The 21683-nt window shown below is 41.1% G+C and overlaps 1 protein-coding gene across 2 annotated transcripts in view; it reads left to right on the forward strand.

The window, feature by feature from the left end:
- The window catches only part of LOC145357002 (TBC1 domain family member 22B-like), a 326450-nt gene that overhangs the window by 124451 nt on the left and 180316 nt on the right, over window positions 1-21683 (forward strand). For both annotated transcript variants that reach the window (XM_080210039.1, XM_080210041.1), the window contains 2 exons: window positions 8560-8688; window positions 9147-9212. In XM_080210039.1, the coding sequence (XP_080066165.1) occupies window positions 8560-8688; window positions 9147-9212 (195 nt within the window). The remainder of the gene's footprint in view (window positions 1-8559; window positions 8689-9146; window positions 9213-21683) is intronic.

Consider the following 21683-nt stretch of genomic DNA (forward strand, 5'->3'; position numbering starts at 1 on the left):
ATCTGTATTGGTAAAAGGGCAAAATCTAGTTGCTTGATTTTACTTTTGATTGGGGTTGGCAGCTAATGAATCTCATCAGTATTTGATGTTCTTGAGTCTTCTGAAAGATTCTCAGTTTCAACATTTGAGTCATGATGTGGAGATGTCGGCATTGGACTGGGGTAAGCACAGTAAGAAGCCTCACAACACCAGGTTAAAGTCCAACAGGTTTATTTGGGAGCACAACCCACAAGCTTTTGGAGCGCTGCTCCTTCATCAGGTGAGTGGAAGTCATGACTCCCATTCACCTGATGGAGCAGTGCTACGAAAGCTTGTGGCTTGTGCTACCAAATAAACCTGTTGGACTTTAACCTGGTGTTGTGAGACTTGTTACTGTGCTCAACATTTGAGTGCCATTGACTGCAGACCTATAATCAGTGGCGCTAGCATAATGCTAGTTTCTTTAGGCAATTAACTTTAAAAGAACCCTCCCTTTCTTAGAGGTGGTGGGGGGGGCGGAGGCAGGGGGAGCCTTGCTTGCTGCTGCGAAATTAAGACATGGGTACTTCAGTCAGCAAAAGCCATGCTTGTTTATCCCAGTATGCCGATGTATCAGCCTGTTGTATTACTTATGGAGACTGATGAATTTTTGACCTTTATATGATGGATTGATGTCTATGAATATGGCATTTATTTGTAATATTTAATCAAAGTGATTATAGTTGCTGTAGTGGCAGTCAGTTATATTTCATTAGTGCATTTATATTTAAAATCAAATTACCGGAATGGACAAATTGACATGATAATCCTAATCATAATCATTTTGGCCACTTAATTAATTTGTAGCTAATTCTGTGCTGTAAATGATAATCTGTTCAGTATCTTCTGAGTTTGCCCTGTAGTGTGTGAATTTAAGGACAGACATGATAAAGCAATCGTGGTGGAGGTTATGTACTGGTGCATTTGTGCTCACATGTAAAGACATTCATTTTCCACATGAACTTGGCCTTTTTAGCTTGATTTGCACAGTTAAAATCTGTGGAACCAATGAGGGTCAAATTGGACTGTGCTAGTAGTGTAAAACATCCTTATAGCATATCAGAGTGTTTCAAATGATATGTACCTTATTGACTCCATCGAAGACAGTAGAAAATAAAATTGGTTGCTGATTCATTATGAATGTGCTTGGTTTACCGACGCAGTCCAAATTCATTCTCAATCTGTTCAGGCTATGCTGTCATAGTTGATTGAATTAACTAACTGAATTCATGTTTGTGATTCATGGGAGTGCCAGTGTTATGGCAGATTAATTTTGAATTCAGTTAAAAGTCTTCGAAGAAAACATGTAATTTAGTGACTGAATGGAATTTGATTTATTTTAATGCTGACTAACATATTATTTTGTTGGTACACAATAGAACAATCTTGATATAATACAGCTCTAAATAGATGTCTGTGCCATTGATGATGTCAAAGTCTGTTTACACCACTTAATTAGTAGTGGAATGTTTTGATCACAAATTCAGAGTTTTTGTCTCAATTGAAGGGTACAGTGGTATACATTGTATTTTATAGTATTTTGGTTGGACCTGAATTATGTATTTTATATGAACATCAGAATTAAGTGACAAATCAGTTGGTCTTCATGCCTTTATACATTGTCCGTGATCTGTGACATTGCTTATGGATAGTTTGAAGCATGGTTGTGATGACTAACTGTTAACTTGGATTATAGAAGAATAGAAAGTATATGCAGGAGGAAGCCATGTGGCCCTTGAGCCTGCTCCACCATTCATTATGATCATCCAACTGAATAGCCTGACCCCCTCCCTCAATCTTTCATCCCCTTCACCCCAAGACCTATATCAACTCTTTATTAAAAACATATAATGTTTTGGTCTTGACTGCTATCTGTGTTGGTGAATTCCACAGGCCTGGCACACTCTGTCAAGAAGGCGTATGGTGTACTGGCCTTCATTAATCGAGGGATTGAGTTTAGGAGTCGGGAGGCAACTTTATAAGACCCTTGTCAGACCCCACTTGGAGTACTGTGTGCAATTCTGGTCACCTCACTACAGGAAGGATGTGGAGGCTATTGAAAGGGTGCAGAGGAGATTTACAAGGATGTTGCCTGGATTGGGAAGCATGCCTTATGAAGATAGGTTGAGGGAGCTAGGTCTCTTCTCCCTGGAGAGACGAAGGTTGAGAGGTGACCTGACAGAGGTTTATAAAATGTTGACAGGAATAGATAGGGTGGATTCTCGGAGGCTATTTCCCAGGGCTGAAATGGTCACTACGAGAGGACACAGGTTTAAGGCGCTGGGAAGCAAGTACAGAAGAGATGTTAGGGGTAAGTTTTTCACTCAGAGGGTGGTGAGTGAGTGGAATTGGCTGCTGTCAGTGGTGGTAGAGGCAAACTCACTGGGGTCTTTTAAAAGACTTCTGGATGAGTATATGGGATGTAATGGGATTGGGAGTTACAAATAGTTCTATGGCTTGGTAGGTCTGTATGTGATCGGTGCAACTTGTGGGCCGAAGGGCCTGTTTGTGCTGTAGTGTTCTATGTTCATCTCATCTCAGTCCTAAAAGGTTTACCCAGTATCCTTAGACTATGACCCCTGATTGTGGACTCTCCCATCATCGAGAACATCCTACCTAAATCCATCCTGTCCAGCTCCCTCTCTTCTTCTTCTTCTTCTTCTTCTTCTTCTTCTTCTTCTTCTTCCCCCCCCCCCCCCCCCCCCCCCCCCCCCGCCAGCCACACACCCTTGTTCTTATTCTAATGAATATAATCCTAACCAAATCCATCTCTCCTTGTATGTCAGTCCCGCCATCTCAGGATCACCTCTTAAAATGAAATGAAAACTGTTTAAATGATAGACAAAAGTAACACATTTGTGCAGTGAGCTGTTAGTATTTGGAATACATGGCCTGGGATTCTGGTGGGAGCAGATTCAGTCATGGTTAGAAAGCACCCGAAAAGAGAGAAGTTGTAAGGTTACATAAAAAGGACAGGGTAGTGGGGCTATTTGTGTTTCCCATTCAAAGTACTGGCATAAACATGACAGGTTGAATGGAATTTTGTGCTGTAGCCATTTTATGTTTTTATGTTACATAATATGCTTATTTATGAGCAAGAAAACAATTCTACATCTACTGCAGCTATTTTAGTAAATTTTTGAATGCACAGCCATTCCTGGGAATTATAGAAACATGAATCCTCATGGGGCTTCTACTTGAGTTGTATTATTGATGAGACACGGAAGTCAAGTTTCAAAGAGTAAATGGCAGTGAAAGGGTCATTCAATGTTGGAGGATTGAGAAGTTCCGTAGGAAATGTTGCTTCATTCAAAACAAAAGCAATTTCAAGACAGAACAATGAATAATCAGCAACTCATTTCAAAATTTGGAAAATTAAAAATGGCAGGTTTAGAAATGTTATTAACTAAATTTATTCTTAAAAACACAACTTCATTATAACCTGTCTGATCTGAAATCCTCGAAGAATATTATTAACATCAGTGCTTTTAATAATTAGTCTGAGTTTTGTTTCTCATTTTAATGTCCTTGCATTTCTTTACTTTGAATATTTTCTTTACATTGTCGCACTGATGATGGAAATTGACTTAAAGGAACTATTGAGCCCTGTTACTGAACAACCTGAATTAATTTGTTCAATAGCTGAATTTGTGAACTGAATAGTTGAAACTGAAAGCACTGATATTAAGTGTACAGATATTATTCCGGCTGCCTTAATTCGAATTAGCTAATTTGAAAGAGGTTCTGATGGTGACACTTACATTTGAAACTTTATTTTTAGTAAAAACCTGATTAAATGGATAAATTAGATTCTGATAATATAGCCGCAGGGAAAATTTCTTTATCCTCATTGGCAATGGTCCTTTTCTTAGTGGAAATCCATTGAGAGTAGTCAGTCATTTCTCATGTCGACCTTCGTGCTAACAATAATCTTAAGGTCCCGAAGGTGAATGAACCATGTTTCAATGATCTGTACCTTTTAGTTCTCATCATTTCTCCCTACTCTCTTTTGTTGTTGTTCATTGCTACAAATGGATAATGTGTTGGCATTGAATACAGATTAGAAAGTATGTGACAGAAGTGTTACAATGAACCAACTACCTAGAATCTGCCTACACTAAATTACATATATCTTGTGGTTTCAAGTCAGTTGTGATTTTAAATCAATTGTGATTTTTATTTGAATCTACATAGTCTAAATAAACATAAATTAAACAATTTCAATGTAAGGTTAGTAACTGGGTATAGATACTTGATAGCATAGCAGCATCTATTTTTTCTGTTCCAATGTTGTTAGGTTTAAGGTTTCCACTCTTCTTTTGGGATAACTTCAAAACTTTCTGATAGTATTGTATATAAAGTAATTCTGCTATTTCCAGACAAATGACACATTTGGGGTGAAATTTGTTTTCAGTGAAAGCAAATTATGATAACAAATCAGCCACCAGATTTTTTTTTAACCATTGAAGTCAATGGTACAGGGGGTAGACAAGGAAATTGGGTCAGAGGAGACCACCCAGTGTGGTTAGAGGAGGCTGTCCAATGTAGAGCCTAGCTGGGACAGGTATCTTGGACCAAATGACTGGCCCTGCTAAATTTTCTATGGCCCTTGGAGTATTACTGTGTTCACATTCAGCTGGTACCCAGTCTAAATATTATGTAGTGTATGTGGATGAACAAGCAAAGTGTAAGAGTAGATTAAAACAGAGATGGAATCAAACAGTGTGAAGCACAGAAAACTTGCCATTGCAACAATCCAAACAATGACAAAAAGCAGATAGTTTCCACTTATCATGAAAAAGTAAGATAAGATAGACAATCAGAAGAACTGCGTATGTGTTAAAAAGACCACTTGATATTGGAACTCATTAACAGAGTGGCTAGGCTAGCAGGACTGATGCTGTGTATACTGCTTTAAAACAGTCTGTATGATGAAATCCAAAAAAGAAAGCAAGTTCATCAGTAGATGGCTCTTAGAAAGCTAAATAGTTCCCCAAATTAGCTGAATGAAAGGGCTCAAACGAAATATAAATCATTTCCATGTTTGAAATTGGGATAGGAAGTCGAGCAAAATCAGAGCCAATTGGATTGCTCTAATGTGAGCCAATGTAAACTCTATGGGCTGAATGGATTCCTGTATCACTATGACTGTATGATTATGTTTTATGTTGTGGCAATCCACAAAACATAATGGCTGGAATTTTCCAGCTGTTCATGCTGGCAAGATCTTCTGGTCCCAGTGATGGTGCATTCCTGCTGTGGGTTTCCCCGCAGTGCAGGGTGCTGTGAACGTGAAATTCTATTGATAGTGATGGGACGAGAAGACCCCATGATCGACTAATGGTGCACTGCCTCTTGCTGTGGAAAAATACCTTGGAGAGGCCAGAGAATCCCCAACCCCCACCCCCATCTTATTTATTACAAAAATTCAGAAGATCACTATTGTTCCTGGAATTTAACAACAGTTTTGATTTATAAAGAATTTTTAACACAAACATGCTTCTGGTTATTTAAAAGGACATAATCTGACAAAACAAAATATATGCTGCGCTGAAGAAGGCAACAATGGGAGCGACCTTGGCCAAAGAGACAAGTCTCATAAAGGGTCTTATAGATTGAATTGGTAGAATTTTGAGGGGAACTACAAAGGATGAGGCATGGAAGGTGCGGGCATTGCTGATCATGATGATTAAAGGGAAGGAAAATGCACAAGAGATCCAAGTCAAAGAGTGGATGAGGATGGTAATAGGTGACTGGAGGTTGTTACAGTGATAATGAGGGGAAAGGCTATAAAGGGATTTAAACACAAATTGGGTATTTAAATTGAGTGTTGGGAACTGATCTGCAAGGAATCACTAATGGGGAAGTGGCACTTGATGCAGTATAGCAGTGTTGAACAACATAGGCTAGTGAGTGAGCTGCATGAGTAGCCCTCCTTCGTCTCAGTGAGGTGCAAGATTTAAATTTGGTGTATTCACTAACTATGACCTTGATTAAGATTGAATACATTTAATACATGCTGAATATTTCATAAGTTATGGAAAATGCTTAATCATATATTAAATTATCATCAACTTCAAGTGGTTAAAAACAAGAAATATTTATGCTTGATTGGATGTAGAGGGACTTCACAGTGCTCAACATTGACTGAGAGAGCTAAGATCAGGCACCTCACTTCACATGCCCTTACTTTACAAGGGTATCATTTCAGTTGTACTGGTTGGTAAAAAGCAATGTGGATGGAAACCGGCAGAATGTGGCAACTGTGTGTGGGCAGCAGTCAACGAAATGTCTCCTGGGCCATGCTCAAAACCCTGATGGGTAGCACCATTGCAGTGTAGGCTAGACGCACCAGCAATTTAGTGACCTGAAAGTTACAGAGGGTGGAGTTGGTTAGAAGAGGATTACAGCTGGAGATGACAGATACACCAACTGGAAGTGGGAAAGGCCGTCTTTGTGATAAGAGAAGTATGGCGTCAGAAGGTTGGTTTAACATATAATAGGATATTGAGATTGCGAATAGTCTGAACTGAGTCAACGGCTGTATGGAGGGTGAAATTTGGTGACAATCATGCAAGATGTATGTATCTGTGAAGACATTGAACTCAAGCTTTCCAAATGTTATTGGAAATGTTTGTGACTTATCTGAAACTGGATGCTGGCCATACAGTCTAAAAGCATATAGATAGTGGAGGAATGGTGGGGGTGGGATTGAAATAAAGAGGTGGCTAGAGATGTGGAGCTAGATGTCATCAACATACCTGTGGAGGCTGACCTCACGTTTTTGAGTGATGTTGTCAAGTTGTAGCTTGCAATTAATTTGTTTATTTATTAATGTCACAAGTAGGCTTACATTAACATTACAATGAAGTTACTGTGAAAATCCCCTAGCCGCTACACTCCAGTGCCTGTTGGGGTACAACTGAGGGAGAATTTAGCATGACTGATGCACCTAACCAGCATGACTTTCGGACTGTGGGAGGCAACCAGAGGAGACCTATGCAAACATGGGGAGGACATGCAGAAGCCACACACACAGTGACCCAAACCAGGAATGGAGCTCACCGCAAGGGCTCCTGATGCTGTGAGGCAGCACTGTGTTGTCCCATTGAAGTGAAACCATGTTTAAAGATGCTCGAGGTACAATTGAAATAAAGTGAGAGCAATGTCACTGAGCTGGGCAATAGAGTGGAAGCACTGGAGGAGGATTGTTTTTAACCATGCCAAAGGCTGAAGTGAGGATAGGGAAGGAAATTGTCAGAACCTGCCATTTGTTCCTTTGATTTGGGCTACTACAGGGATGAAATATAAACAGATTTGTGGGAAAGGTGAGCACTAATGTGGGAAGTTACAGAAGTACAAGGGTTTTGGAAAAGCAAGAGAAAGAGTTTGAAATAACAGAATGGTTCAAGGTGGAGTTTTTGAAGAGGGAGATGACAGTTCTGTAAAGGAAGGAGACTGTTCTTGATGAGGGGATTTATAATGTCAGCCAGCATGGGGCCTTGCAAGAGAAATTGAGTGCTCAATACTGAGGATGAGGTTGTGGGATCAGGAAGTAAGTCTCATGGAAAATATGTGGTTGAAGAGGGCATGAGGGAATCTGGAAAAGAAACTGGACAAAGTTGTAAATTCGAAGCTGTAGCAGTATATTGGCAAGGTTTCGTATTGGACTGTTGAATGGCAATTCTCAATAATTATTGGATCTGCCAAGACGGGGAGGTTTAAGGAGATGGCTGATAATTGCAAAAGGTAACAAGTGCTTAATTTGATGTTCCAGAACGACCCTATAGAGGTTTTGGTGGAGAAGTGAGCTATCTAGTTGATCTAATGTGGTCCAGCCATACCTGATGATTGATGATTAACCAATTAGTGCCATATAACCTCATACCTTGGGCATGAAATAACAAAAATTAAAATGTTTTATTGTTTATGCAATCTGCCAATATGTTTACTGTAAGTATCTGTTTCCTGGGGCAAATTTGATTAGCCTTATAAAAGCCACTATACCAGCTTCTGAAAAGCTTTAATGTCTGAAATTTATAATTCCTTAACCCATTCCTTTGTATTGTCTCTGCCACTCAAAAAAAAGTTGTTGCTGTTTTTGTGTTTCTGGACTCTTAGCTTTCAACAGTGCTATGGAATATTGGAAGATGCCGCAGACGTATTAATAACCCAATGGGCTGCACTGAGCCCTCCTTTTGTGGCCATCTTAAATTCCTGGAGTGGGTCTGGAACCCGAGGCTTCTAATTCAGAGATGGGTGCTGCAATCAAATCCACAAGCCCCCCACAATGATTTAAGTTGAATGTTGGAGTGTTTGTGTTAAATTTATTTGCATTTCTGCTCACTTTGGATAAGGCTGGTAGGAATGATGATGATTGTAATAATGCGAGTCCAATTTTGTTCCTATTCAACTGCAGAAGCAGTGCTGTAATGTTTGGCACAGGGTGACTAAAAGGACTAAGCTCTCACCCTTTTTCATTCTGTTCTATTCCCTTGTATTTTACTTCGGTTAACGCAATTTTTCTGTGTTTGTTCATAGGGTTATCTACCTGCAAATATGGAGAGAAGAGAAATTACTCTACAGCGAAAGCGGGAAGAGTATTTTGGGTTTATTGAACAATATTATGATTCCAGAAATGAAGAACATCACCAGGACACCTATCGACAGGTATTAAATGCAGTTTAAAATGTACCTTCCAACTACCAGATAATTCCCCTGCACTTCCTACCAGCCAAAGTGTTTTTTTTTGCATTATTGATGTTGTCCAACAATTTATTTTTAAACTAACAGTCCTATATGAGTAGAACATTGAAAGGGAGCAGGATTAACGTCTGTAGAAGTGACCATTATTTACCTCCACTGTTTTCAGTGATAATCTCATTTCAACTGTTAGTTTTACACCCTTATGTATGAACAGTCCTTCACGCTGTATTGTGTTTAGTAACTTCATGAAAGGTGATTCTCTTGATAGCACACAATTTTTAATTAATGTATTTGATATATGTAGTCAGAGAAAAAGATATTAAAAGAACATTCTTGTGCACGGAAATTGCTTCAAGATTAAATAAATGAATCTTTATGTTAAACTGCTTTGAGGTAATCTAACTTTTCCTTTGTGTTCATAGATTCACATTGACATTCCTAGAACTAATCCCCTCATTCCTCTCTTTCAACAACCTTCTGTTCAAGAGGTGAGCAAACCAATATGCATTTCCTAGTAATAGTGCTTTACGGTGTTCTATGTAACACCAATCTTGATTAAAATATCAATTTTGATGCTGGTTGCATATTGAGGTTCATTTATATATTGCATATTTTAATTAAGCAGGGTAAAGCATGTTTATAATATAGTGAATTGGAAATGCTTGTCATAGAAAACTCTTGTCTGTACTCTTGATCTTTTCTACACCTTAACTATGACTGTAACACTATATTCTGCACCCTCTCCTCCCCTGTGCACTCTTGAGTAGTATGTTTTGTCTGTATAGTGCACAGGAAACAATACTTTTCACTGTATCCCAATGCATGTGACAATAATAAATTAGATCAGATACTATTTGTTTTGTGATCATGTGGTACTTGTATTAACTTTTTAGGAAAAAGAGATAAGTGCAGCTGTCCTTTGTTTTATGCCTACTTTACACTGGGTGTTAATTTGCTGTGAAAATTTAAATACGGAACTCCACAAGCATGCTGTATATTTACTGTTACGTTTACACTGAGATCTATACAAATGGTTTGCTTAGTCTTGAGAAGCAGTGTTCATCCCAGTATAACCTTATTTGTATAATAAGCAACTGTTTGAGCACTCTAGTTATCAGTTGACGTGCATCACAAGGTATGTTATTTATTTATCTGAGGCACTTCTGTTCTCTTCTACCTAATAATTGTAATATTTATGGCTGGTGGTAATGACTATGCTACGCTTTGCTTTACTTTGAACCTTAGAACATAATAAGAACATAAGAAATAGGAGCAGGAGTAGGCCATCCAGCCCTTCGAGCCTGCCCCGCCATTCAATAAGATCATGGCTGATCTGTCGCTGCTCAGTTCCACTTTCCCGCCCTCTCCCCATAACCCTTAATCCCCTCTCCTATCAAAAACCCATCAACCCGCGTCTTAAAAATATTTAGCGAGGCAGCCTCCACCACTTCAACGGGCAGAGAATTCCAGAGATTCACCACCCTTTGAGTGAAGAAGTTCCTCCTCAACTCTGTTCTAAACCGCCCCCCATTTATCTTGAGGCTGTGCCCCCTAGTCCTATTGTCTTTTTTGAGCGGGAAGAGTCTTTCCACCTCTATCCTATCCATCCCATTCATCATCTTATACGTCTCAATGAGATCTCCTCTCATTCTTCTAAACTCCAAAGAGTACAAGCCCAGTTTATTCAGCCTCTCCTCATAGCTCAACCCCCTCAACTCCGGTATCAGCCTAGTAAACCTCCTCTGCACTCCCTCCAAGGCCAAAATATCTTTGCGCAGGTGCGGCGCCCAAAAATGCACACAGTACTCCAGTTGCGGCCTCACCAATGCCCTATACAGCTGCAGCAAGACCTCCCTACTTTTATATTCAATCCCCTTCGCTATGAAGGCCAGCAACCCATTCGCCTTCCTGACCACCTGCTGCACCTGCAAGCTGGGTTTTTGCGACTCATGCACAAGGACCCCGAGGTCCCTCTGCACCGTCGCCTGCTGCAGTTTTTCGCCTCGTAAGTAATAGTCCTTCCTACCATTTTTCCTACCAAAGTGGACCACCTCACACTTGCCAACATTAAATTCCATTTGCCATTTCCTGGCCCATTCGCCCAGCCTATCTAGATCCTTCTGCAGACTCTCCACACCCTCCGCACAATTTGCCGTTCCCCCAATCTTGGTGTCATCAGCAAATTTCGACACTCTACACTCGGTTCCCTCCTCCAGATCATCTATATAAATGGTAAAAAGCTGAGGCCCCAGCACCGACCCCTGGGGCACTCCACTAGTCACCATCCGCCAATCCGAATAGCACCCGTTGACCCCCACTCTCTGCCTCCTATTTGACAACCAATCCTCTATCCACGCTAACACCCTACCCCCAACTCCATGTCCCTCGACCTTCTGCAATAACCTCTTGTGAGGCACTTTGTCAAACGCTTTCTGAAAATCCAGAAAGACCACATCCACCGGCTCTCCTCTATCCACCGCCCTAGACACATCCTCATAGAACTCCAGTAAATTTGTCAGACACGACTTCCCTTTAATGAAACCGTGCTGCGTCTGCTCTATCAAGCAATTCCCTTCAAGATGCCTCGCAATTTCCTCCTTAATGACAGATTCTAACATTTTACCTACCACAGACGTTAAACTAACCGGCCTATAATTCCCCGCCTTTTGCCTGGCACCCTTCTTAAACAACGGCGTAACATTAGCCGTTTTCCAATCATTCGGCACTTCCCCGGAATCCAGCGACGTTGGGAAAATAACCACCAAGGCATCCACTATCACCTCCGCCATTTCTTTCAGAACCCTCGGATGCATTCCATCCGGTCCTGGGGACTTGTCCACAATCAGCCCCTCCAGTCTGTCGAGCACCGCCTTTCTAGTAACAGTAATGTCATTAAGACCCTCCAGTCCTACCACCTTTCTATCGCTAACACCCGGCAAATTATTCACGTCCTCCTCCGTGAAGACAGAAACAAAAAAGTTATTCAATACCTTAGCCATATCCCCATCCCCTACCACTAGGTCCCCTTTCTCATCCTCTAAAGGACCAACATTCACCCTAGCCAGCCTCTTCCTTTTTATATATTTATAAAAACTCTTGCTATCCTTTTTTATATTAAGCGCTAGCCCAGCTTCATAGTTTCTCCTACCCTTCCTTATCAACTTCTTTGTCAATCTTTGTTGACATTTAAACCTCTCCCAATCGTCTTCTCGCCCACTACTCTTAGCTACTCTAAATTCCTCCGCTTTTAGTTTAACACTTTCCTTCACCTCCTTTGTTATCCACGGCTTATTACCTCTCCTCCTACTATCCTTTTTGACCATCGGAATAAATTTCCGTTGAGCACCAAGAAAGGTCTCCTTAAAGATCCTCCACTGCTCCTTAACAGACCCTCCCTCCAACGCGCTCTCCCAGTCCACATTCGCCAATTCTTCTCTCATCCTACTGTATTTCCCTCTATTCAAACAAAGGACGCGTGTCCGGGAACCCACTTTCTCCTCCTCCATCTGCACCAGAAACTCCACCATACAATGATCACTCTCCCCAAGAGGATCCTTCACCACAAGGTCCCTAATTCTACCCGCTTCGTTACATAGCACCAGATGCAAGATAGCTCGCTCCCTCGTCGGCTCCAACACACACTGTTCGAGGAAGCTATCCCGGCAGCATTCCAAGAACTCTTCCTCGAGCCCCCCACGTCCAACATGGGTCGACCAATCAATATGCAGATTGAAATCCCCCATAACTACGGCCGTCCCATTCCTGCACGCCGCACTTATTTGCGCGTTAACAGCCCGCCCCATCTCCAGATCATTATTCGGGGGCCTATAGACGACACCCACCAGCGTCTTCCTCCCTTTGCTGTTCCTAATCTCCACCCACAACGATTCCACCCTCTGCTCCTTGGCTCCAATATCATCCCTTGCTACCACCGTGATGCTATCCTTAATCAGCAGAGCTACGCACCCCCCCCCTTTTCCCTCCTGTCTATCCTTCCTAAACACTTGATAGCCCTGTACATTCAGCTCCCAGTCCCTGTCACCCTGCAGCCACGTCTCTGTAATGGCCGCCAGACCGTATCCATTTGTGTCGATCTGCGCCATCAGCTCATCCACTTTATTCCGAATGCTTCGTGCGTTCAGATAAAGTGCTTTCATCCCAGCCTTCACCTGGACCCTATTTGCCGCAACGCCACCAACTATACTCACGCCCCCTACTCCCTCTATTATTGGGACATCCTCGGCCTCTTCCCTTACATGTAACTTAACTTTAGACCTCGTAAGGTCACCTACCCTCACACCCTCCCCCCCCCCCCTAATTAGTTTAAAGCCCTGTCTACAGTCCTCTTTACTCGATTCGCCAGCACTCTGGTCCCAGCACGGTTCAGACCAACCCCATCCCTCCCGAACAGGTCCCACCTACCCCAATACTGGTGCCAATGCCCCATAAATTCAAACCCATTCCTCCCACACCAATCCCTGAGCCACCCATTCACTTCCTTAATCCTGTCAACCCTACGCCCATCTGCACACGGTTCAGGCAGTATGATTATAGGGTATGATTGCGCTTGTGATGTGGCATACAATGTTATAACAGTTGTATCAGGGACAAAACCCAGTCGACCAAGTGAACCAGAATTGTTTAATGACCCTCATGTGTACCAGACTTTAAACTTTAAGATGGGGGAATGTGAGGGCAACATTCCAAAGTGCTCAGCTGTTGTCTATTTAATATTTTGCTTTGTACATAGAATTATATTGGATATACAGCATCATTATAGGCCACTCGGCTTAACCAGTCCATGCCAGCATTTATGCTGCATTGTCGGCCCTCCTATCTCTCCTCATTTAAATCTATCATCATGATTGTCTGTTCTCTTCTTCCTTATGCTTACCTACCTTTCCTTGAAAACATCTATATTCTTTGCTTCCCTGGGAGCAAGTTCCATTTTCTCACTGTTTGAGTAAAGAAATTTCTTAATTTCCTCCTGGATTTCTTGGTCATTATCTGAGACTAAAGGCCTATGCCGAGGCTCTTCGCCACAAGTAGAAAAATTGTGTATCCGCTCATCAAAATGTTTCATATTTTTAAAGACACTATTATGTCTAGATAGATCTAGTGATAGATATAGGACAGATGTCAGAGGTAGGTTCTTTACTCAGAGAGTAGTAAGGGCGTGGAGTGCCCTGCCTGCAACAGTAGTGGACTCGCCAACATTAAGGGCATTTAAATGGTCATTGGATAAACATATGGATGATATTGGAATAGCATAGGTTGGGTGGGCTTTAGATTGGTTTTCACAGGTCGGCGCAACAGCGAGGGCCAAAGGGCCTGTACTGCGCTGTAATGTTCTGTGTTCTATGTCACTCTGCAGCCATTTTTTTTTAAGAGAAAGGACACCCATCATGTTCATCCTTTTCTGATATGTATACCTGCTAATTTCTAGTATCACCCTCATAATTTTTTGTTGCAAGTTCATTACTGCCTCTACATCCTTTTGTTAATATAGTGGTCAGAGTTGCACAAAGTACTCAAAACAGGTTTAGTATAACTTTGCTACTTTTCAATTCTGTCCCTCTACAATTAAAGTCTGGTGCTTGATTTGCTTTTTTAAAAATAGCTTTGTTTACCTGTCATAACTTTCAGTTATCATTTATTTATGCATTGAGATTCCTTTGTTTCTCTACCTGATCTCAACTTTGCACCTTCCACGCAATGAATTCCATGTGTTTTAGCAGATTACCATGCTCATGCTTATGTCTGTCTCTGAATTAATTTGTGTAAGGAAATGAACATATGAACATAAGAACATAAGAAATAGGAGCAGGAGTAGGCCATCTAGCCCTTCGAGCCTGCCCCGCCATTCAATAAGATCATGGCTGATCTGTCGTGGCTCAGTTCCACATTCCCGCCCTCTCCCCATAACCCTTAATCCCCTCGCTTATCAAAAACCTATCGACCTGCGTCTTAAGAATATTGAGCGAGGCAGCCTCCACCACTTCAACGGGCAGAGAATTCCAGAGATTCACCACCCTTTGAGTGAAGAAGTTCCTCCTCAACTCTGTTCTAAACTGCCCCCCCTTTACCTTGAGGCTGTGCGCTCTAGTCCTACTGTCCTTTCTGAGCAGGAAGAGCCTCTCCACCTCTATCCTATCCATCCCATTCATCATCTTATACGTCTCAATGAGATCTCCCCTCATTGGGCAACACAGTGAATAATTTTTTTGAAGTTGACACAAAAGAGTTGCTAATAGTTAAATTATTGCTTGCAATTCTTTCAACTTTTAAGGACTTCTAGCCTGTACTATCTTCTCATGCACTGGCTCACATTCAAGTTTGTTTCCATTATTACTACTTTCTCTTGAGTTTACTACTTCCTCAGATAAGACAGTGCTGCGCTGCTGGAGATACAACAAATTCTATTGCTGCTGCTACAATATTGCATACTTCTTCTTGAATGTCTTTATTAATCATACTATTGCATCGTGATGGATTTATAAATAGTAGTTGCTTTTTTCTTGTTTTTTTGAGATGTGTCCAACAACAAAACTTCAATCGTTGAAATACTTGATTCTTTACAACTAAATTTTTAAAAATTCATTTGTGGGACATGGGCATCGCTAATGAAAAAATGAGTTGTAGGAAAATCTTGTATTTCTTACTCAGGCAGCAGATGGCATTGTGTTGTATATTCAGAGGTAAGTTAAAATATATTTTCGGGCACAGGAGCAATAAAGCACTCTAGCTTTGCATAGTGACAGTTTTAATTTCCTTTTTATGTTTTTTTACTGTCTAATTTCAATATAAAGCTTCAGTTAGGAGAACGTATCAATTCCTTGGTAGCGTGCTCCATGCCATATCATTTAGCTAGTGTAAGATTCAGCTTTGTCTAAACATAGATGTGGATGAGATGAATCTTGCTATTGATTCCAAGTTGTCCAGATTAAATTTTAAGGTGCTTTTAAATGTTAGTGTGAAATGGCAAATCACTAGGTTCAGTTATGCTGTGATAATGGATATAGATTCTTAAACCTATTAGGATTAAGGTATTTTTATTCTTTACTTTCCTGGATTCCATCTCAATCTAGCCAGGCTGAGGGATCAGAATCCAAACCAATTCTATTGAAAATGGCATTACGACGTATATAAGATCGACTGATTCAAATTTTGTGTCCGCTACGCACCTTATTTATCTGTTGTTCCTTTGAGATTGGGAAATTGTATTAACTGCCACTGGCAAATGTGCTAAGAAAGTATTTATTGACTTCAATTCTCTGAGTGCAGTTATCCTCTAGTACTTCAGATAAAAACCCATTTTTCATTGTGTGACTGATTACACTTGGCAAATACAGTCATAGCTCATCTTGTGTGAGTAAAATGGGAAAAAACTGGCTAACAGTTGGCAATACAAAGTATTGATGTTCAAAAAAGACCAAGAAAGGAAAAATGAGACTGGTAGTGCCATTTTTGAAGCCCTAGTGGGCAAAATGTACAACAACTGTTATAAGGGGCATTTGAGAGATGGGGTGGTTTTGGTGATCAGAAAATTGGGTAGTCAGGATCATAACTGGAAAGCATGAGGGAATGGGGGGAAGGTGAATTGGTACTAGGTAAGTGACCTCATTTTCTCAGTGCTCAAGCATGTGGTTCTGTTGAGAACTGTGCTGTCCATCTTGGAAGATGCTTCTTGGAAGATGCATCTGGGAAGACTCAGTGACATGTCATTGTAACATACAGACCAAGTTTCAATTGACAAACAAGCCCTTACAGATTCATGTGATGAAGATGCTACAAAAGGAAAACGTGATTCAGGGAATACGTAATGTATGTAACAGTGGTGTAGCAACTGTCCTCTCGGGAAGGAAATCTTTACCTGGTTTTGCCCCTGTTTTTGGATTTTAAGATGCATGTTTAGGCCTTTACTAAGTATGTAAGCTGACTTCCAATTTTTCAGCATGTTAGAAACTAGCCTCAGTTTTTCAGCTCAGAAATTAATGTTTATGAATTGCCTTATAAGCCACTGCAATGGATCAAGCAGCAGATAGAGACTATGTTGCCAAGAAGATAAACAGGTGACCCTTTTGGAATTGAGTTTTTAAATACAAGATGGGAAAAATTTGGATTAAAGAAACTAATAAACGCCCCTGAGATAATTCCAAGGATGGCCTATGTTTTCTTAAAGGGATTGGAATTAGGGGTGTGAAAATAATAAACAATAGATGGTGAGTCTGGTAATTTATATTCATATTCATTCATGAGACATGGGTGTTACTGGCTGGCCAGTATTTATTGCCCATCCGTAGTTGCCCTTGAGAAAGTGGTGGTGAGCTGCTATTTGTTGAAGTTGCTGGTCTCCACCAGCATTGTAACAATGATGACATAGAGCAAAATGGAGCATGGTGACTGAATGGGATTTTTTTTCAGATTTCAAACTGGCAAGCACCTACCAAGCACAGTTCACATTTTATACTGGTTGTATAAGTTGGCCCCTGCCTTTGGAAGGTTTTACAAAGCTTCAAAGGTCAACTTACGTGTTGCTGTCTCTGGCAATTAAAGAGATTGCTCTTTAAAAGCATTTTAAAACTCAAGAGAGAGATGGAACGGTTTAGGAAGGGAGATTCAGAGCTGAGGCAACTGTTGTTAGAGCTGCCAGTGGTGGAGAAATTGAAATTAGGGTTGCACAGGAGGCCAGCATCAGAGGAGTGCAGATGGTTGAAGGCCGGAGGAAGCTATGCAGGTATGAAGGGCAAGGCCATGGGGGGATTTGAAGGCAAAGATAAGGATTTTTTGAGGTTTCATTGGCTGGAGAGCCAGTAAAAGTCAACCAGCACAGAAGCAATGGGTGAATGCGATCTGCAACAAGTTAAGATATATGTGCTGACTTTTAAACAAAGTGGGAAGTGTGCGGAAATAACGTGTTTTGACTTGTCGTTCATTTGAGATTCAATAGTTCACCCCACTCTCCCCATATTATTAAAGCTCTCATTATCACTTCTTGTCCCAGCCGATTCCAGATTCAATTGTGATATTCTAATAGTTTAGTTAACTTGCTGTTGAACTATGGGGAAAGAACAAGGGAATAGGACCATTTGGAAAGCTGTTTCAAAGAGCTAGCGTAAGTATAACTGCCTTAATGGCCTCCTTCTGTGGTATATCATTCTATTCTATGAGACAAAGTATTATCGTATCTGTTGTTCTTGTTTTAGAATTGATAATCTTCAAACTTATCTCATAATGTTGGCCTCTTAACTGATCTCACAATGTGCCTATTACAACAAGTTGATTATATTACCTTGAAAAAATGGGCCACTTAATCGCAAAGCATTTTGGAAGCAAATTAATATGTTGTTTATTACATGGTTTTATGTTCTTATCATTCAAAAAGAGCAAGAATTCTGCCACAGCAAAAGCAACATCAAGGGAAATCTGCACTATCTCAATGTTTGACAGATCCTCATTGTGCAGGAGCTTGGAAGTTAGCAATTTTGACTCTTGAGTTGGAGTAAGGGAATACATCCATTTCTGTCATCTGATTAGGTTTTAACCCTAAGTTATAGAATAGTAATGTGGGTTTTGCAACTGCATTGGCTGTCCCTCCCATGATCCTGACTGTTTAATGAGTTTTATTTTTCTATACTTTGTACAGAAGTCCCTTATGGTCTTTGCCAATTAATAGAGTTGCTCTGTGCAATTTTCTTTTGGCTCGAAGCAGTATAATTCAATTTTCCAGGTCAACTATATAAACAGTGTTAGGGCCCTAAAGAGACCATTAACGTTTAAGGAGACATTTGAATACCCAGTGGTCTACTGAAATTATGCCACAGGATTTCATGTTTTTAAATATAAACTTTACTGTATGGATAAACAAAAATAAAACAGTGCTGGTGCTACCAACTTAAGTGTCTTGGGGAATTACTTGTACTTGACATTGGAAAGCACAATAAAATGCAGGCAGTTGTACTTCAGATTAAAATCCTCAACTGATCCTTACCTTTTCCACTATGACTCCCCAGAAAGACTTTGGCTGCTTCTCTATTTCTTGAAAATTATCCATTTTCCACAAACCTTTTCACAGCTTTTGGCAAATTCCGTTACTCTACCTTTTCCCAGTTTGGGAGTAACAGTTCATTTAGTTACAATCAGTAATTCCACTGTCCACATGATGAATATTTTACATGCACAAAGCATAACATTGTTAATTTCCCAATTTGATCATCTTAAATTGTCTATAGTAACGCGTGGTGTTGTAAAATATTTTTAAAAATCTTACAGGCTTCTGTAACCAAATTCTGAAATCTATCTATGTAATATTTTTGCATTTCTTTTATCGTTTCAGGGGATGTGGGCATTGCCCATCTCTAATTACCCTTAAGAAGGTGATAATGAGCCAGTTTTTTGAACTGCTGCAGTCCATGAGGTCTAGGCACCCACAGTAGTGATAGGATAGGAAATTCCAGAATTTTGACCCAGCCACAGTGAAGGAAGGGATGGTCAAGTTGCCAGTCAGAATGGTGTGTCGATTTAATGGGGAACAGGTGGTTTGTAGTGTTCCCATTGCCTGGGTTCAGCCAAGCTTGTGAACAGTATTCCATCACACAATTGTGCCATGCAGATAGTGGGTAGGCTTATGCGCACGGACTGCCTCAGTATCTGAGGCATCACAAATAATGCTGAGCATTGTACAATCATCAGTGAACATCACACTTCTGACCATATGAAAAGGTAAGTGATGGAGGATTTAAAGATGGTTAGGTGCGGAACATCACTGCTGGAGTTCCTCGGTTATGCCCTGGGACTGACCGCCAACAACCACAAGCATCTTCCTTTATGCTAGGCATAACTTACTAGGTATGACTCTGGTTTCCCCCTGATTCCCATTGACTAGAGTTCTTTTTCAAAGAGTGTGCAGTAATCACCAAGCCAGGCAGTGGCTAAATGGAGCTCTTTGAGCCTTCCACTGAATCTTGTCAGGGGTCAGCCTTCAATGATTTGAGTCACTGGCATGCAGCACAGCTGCAATCTGGATTTACTGCAGGATATGTTGTACAAAGACCGTGACCAGTGCAGAAATGGCTGAGGCATGCTCAGTGTTAGCATACCAAGTTGAAGCTGGATGGTCAGGCTGTGGGATCAATGATCGTGAAGTGCTTTTTGGTGTTGACATGTTGGTTCAATTTCTGCTGTCATAGGGGTTCTGCTGTTATCTGTTAGCAAGGAGATCTTACCCATACAGGCTGATGTGATGAGAGGTGAGCAGCAGGTAGATTCTAAGGTGCTTGTGTAGCAGCAGGCATGGGTTGCAGTGAACCTTCTCCGGGAACTTTCTTGTTACAGTCTCCCTCCTTATGTGAGGAGGTGGAATATTGATCAAGACTGTGCGCCAGGAATGTTGAGTTGGCCAGAGGGTACCTGAGATGATATGCATTGTGCTGAGCTGGGTATCTACAGAACTGGCATGGGATGAGTTGTACCATATTAGTGCATGGTACTATACAGTCGAGTAGACTGAGAGCTGAGGTGAGGTTCTAAAAGGTTGAATGTGTGCACCCCGTGAAGAGCCAGCATTTTGTTGAGGTGATTGTTTCGCGTTTTGATTTTGCTGCAGTTTTGCTAGGATTCTTTGATACCACATTTGGTCAGATGTGGCCTTGATATAAACAGCAGTCTCTGTCACCTACTGCTCTTTAGTCCACATTTGGAACAAGGTTGTAATGAAGTCAGGAGCTGAGCATCAGTGCGCGGTCATTGCTCAGTAAATGCCACTTGATAGCACCGCTAATGACATTTTCCACCACTTTGTTGATGGGGATGTGAATTCTGTAAGTCTAGTTTTGAGTTTGGAGTAAATCTGAACAATGGCAGGTGTGAATTCCATGGAGTGGCGCTGACTGGGGGCATCCATTCAAAGGGGAGATCCTCACTTGAGGTGATTTAATTAGGAACTTCCTGACAGCTGCAGAAAACTAGTTAACCACAAGTGGGTGTGAAGATCCATCATCGATCTTCACCATATGGCAATGACATTCAACTTTAAGCCATTCTGGGTTGACAGTGGCAGTTGATCATGTGACTGAAACTGGCTTCTGGTATCAAAGTCCTTTCTTATCTGAACACCTCAAGACGTGAGCAATCTGCAAAAAACACCACTGTCGAATTTCAACTGCAGACTGAGGCAGTGACATCGAAGTCTTTTTAAATTTTGAGGCTGCTATTAAAGTCTTTCAGCCTGATTCCAAAATCCAAATCTACCTGTAAAGAAATGGACCTCATGCTATGACAGCCACAAATATCTAACCATGTGAGCTGCTGAGCATTTAACTCTTCGGAGGAGTCCTGCAATAATCCAAATATCTGATTCCAGCTATTTGAACTCCTCTAAACCATAATTTAGGAGTGGAGTGGAAAAGATGCTGTTCTTTTCCAGGCCTGCATTAACTGTTCTCCTACACGGATGCAGACATGAACTTTGAACTACGTTGTGTACAAGTTGTAAAAGCGCCCTATTCTCTTCAACTATGTTCAACACATAAATAATCCTCTTTATTTGAACTCACAACAGCTTACTGCTGTTATTTTAATTGACCACACACTTCAGGGGATAAGAAACATGCATATCAAAACTACGCCTCCAAAAGCTGCACTGATTACATAAGAACATAAGAAATAGGAGCAGGAGTAGGCCATTTAGCCCATTGAGCCTGCCCCGCCATTCAATAAGATCATGGCTGATCTGTCGTGGCCCAGTTCCACTTTCCCGCCCTCTCCCCATAACCCTTAATCCCCTTGCCTATCAAAAACCTATCTACCCGCTTCTTAAATATATTTAGCGAGGCAGCCTCCACCACTTCAACGGGCAGAGAATTCCAGAGATTCATCGCCCTTTGAGTGCAGAAGTTCCTCCTCAACTCCGTTCTAAACTGCCCCCCCATCTTGAGGCTGTGCCCTCTAATCCTACTGTC

This window comes from Carcharhinus amblyrhynchos, chromosome 22, assembly GCF_965287045.1.
Source record: "Carcharhinus amblyrhynchos chromosome 22, sCarAmb.v2.hapA, whole genome shotgun sequence".
In the NCBI taxonomy this organism is placed as follows: Eukaryota; Metazoa; Chordata; class Chondrichthyes; order Carcharhiniformes; family Carcharhinidae; genus Carcharhinus; species Carcharhinus amblyrhynchos.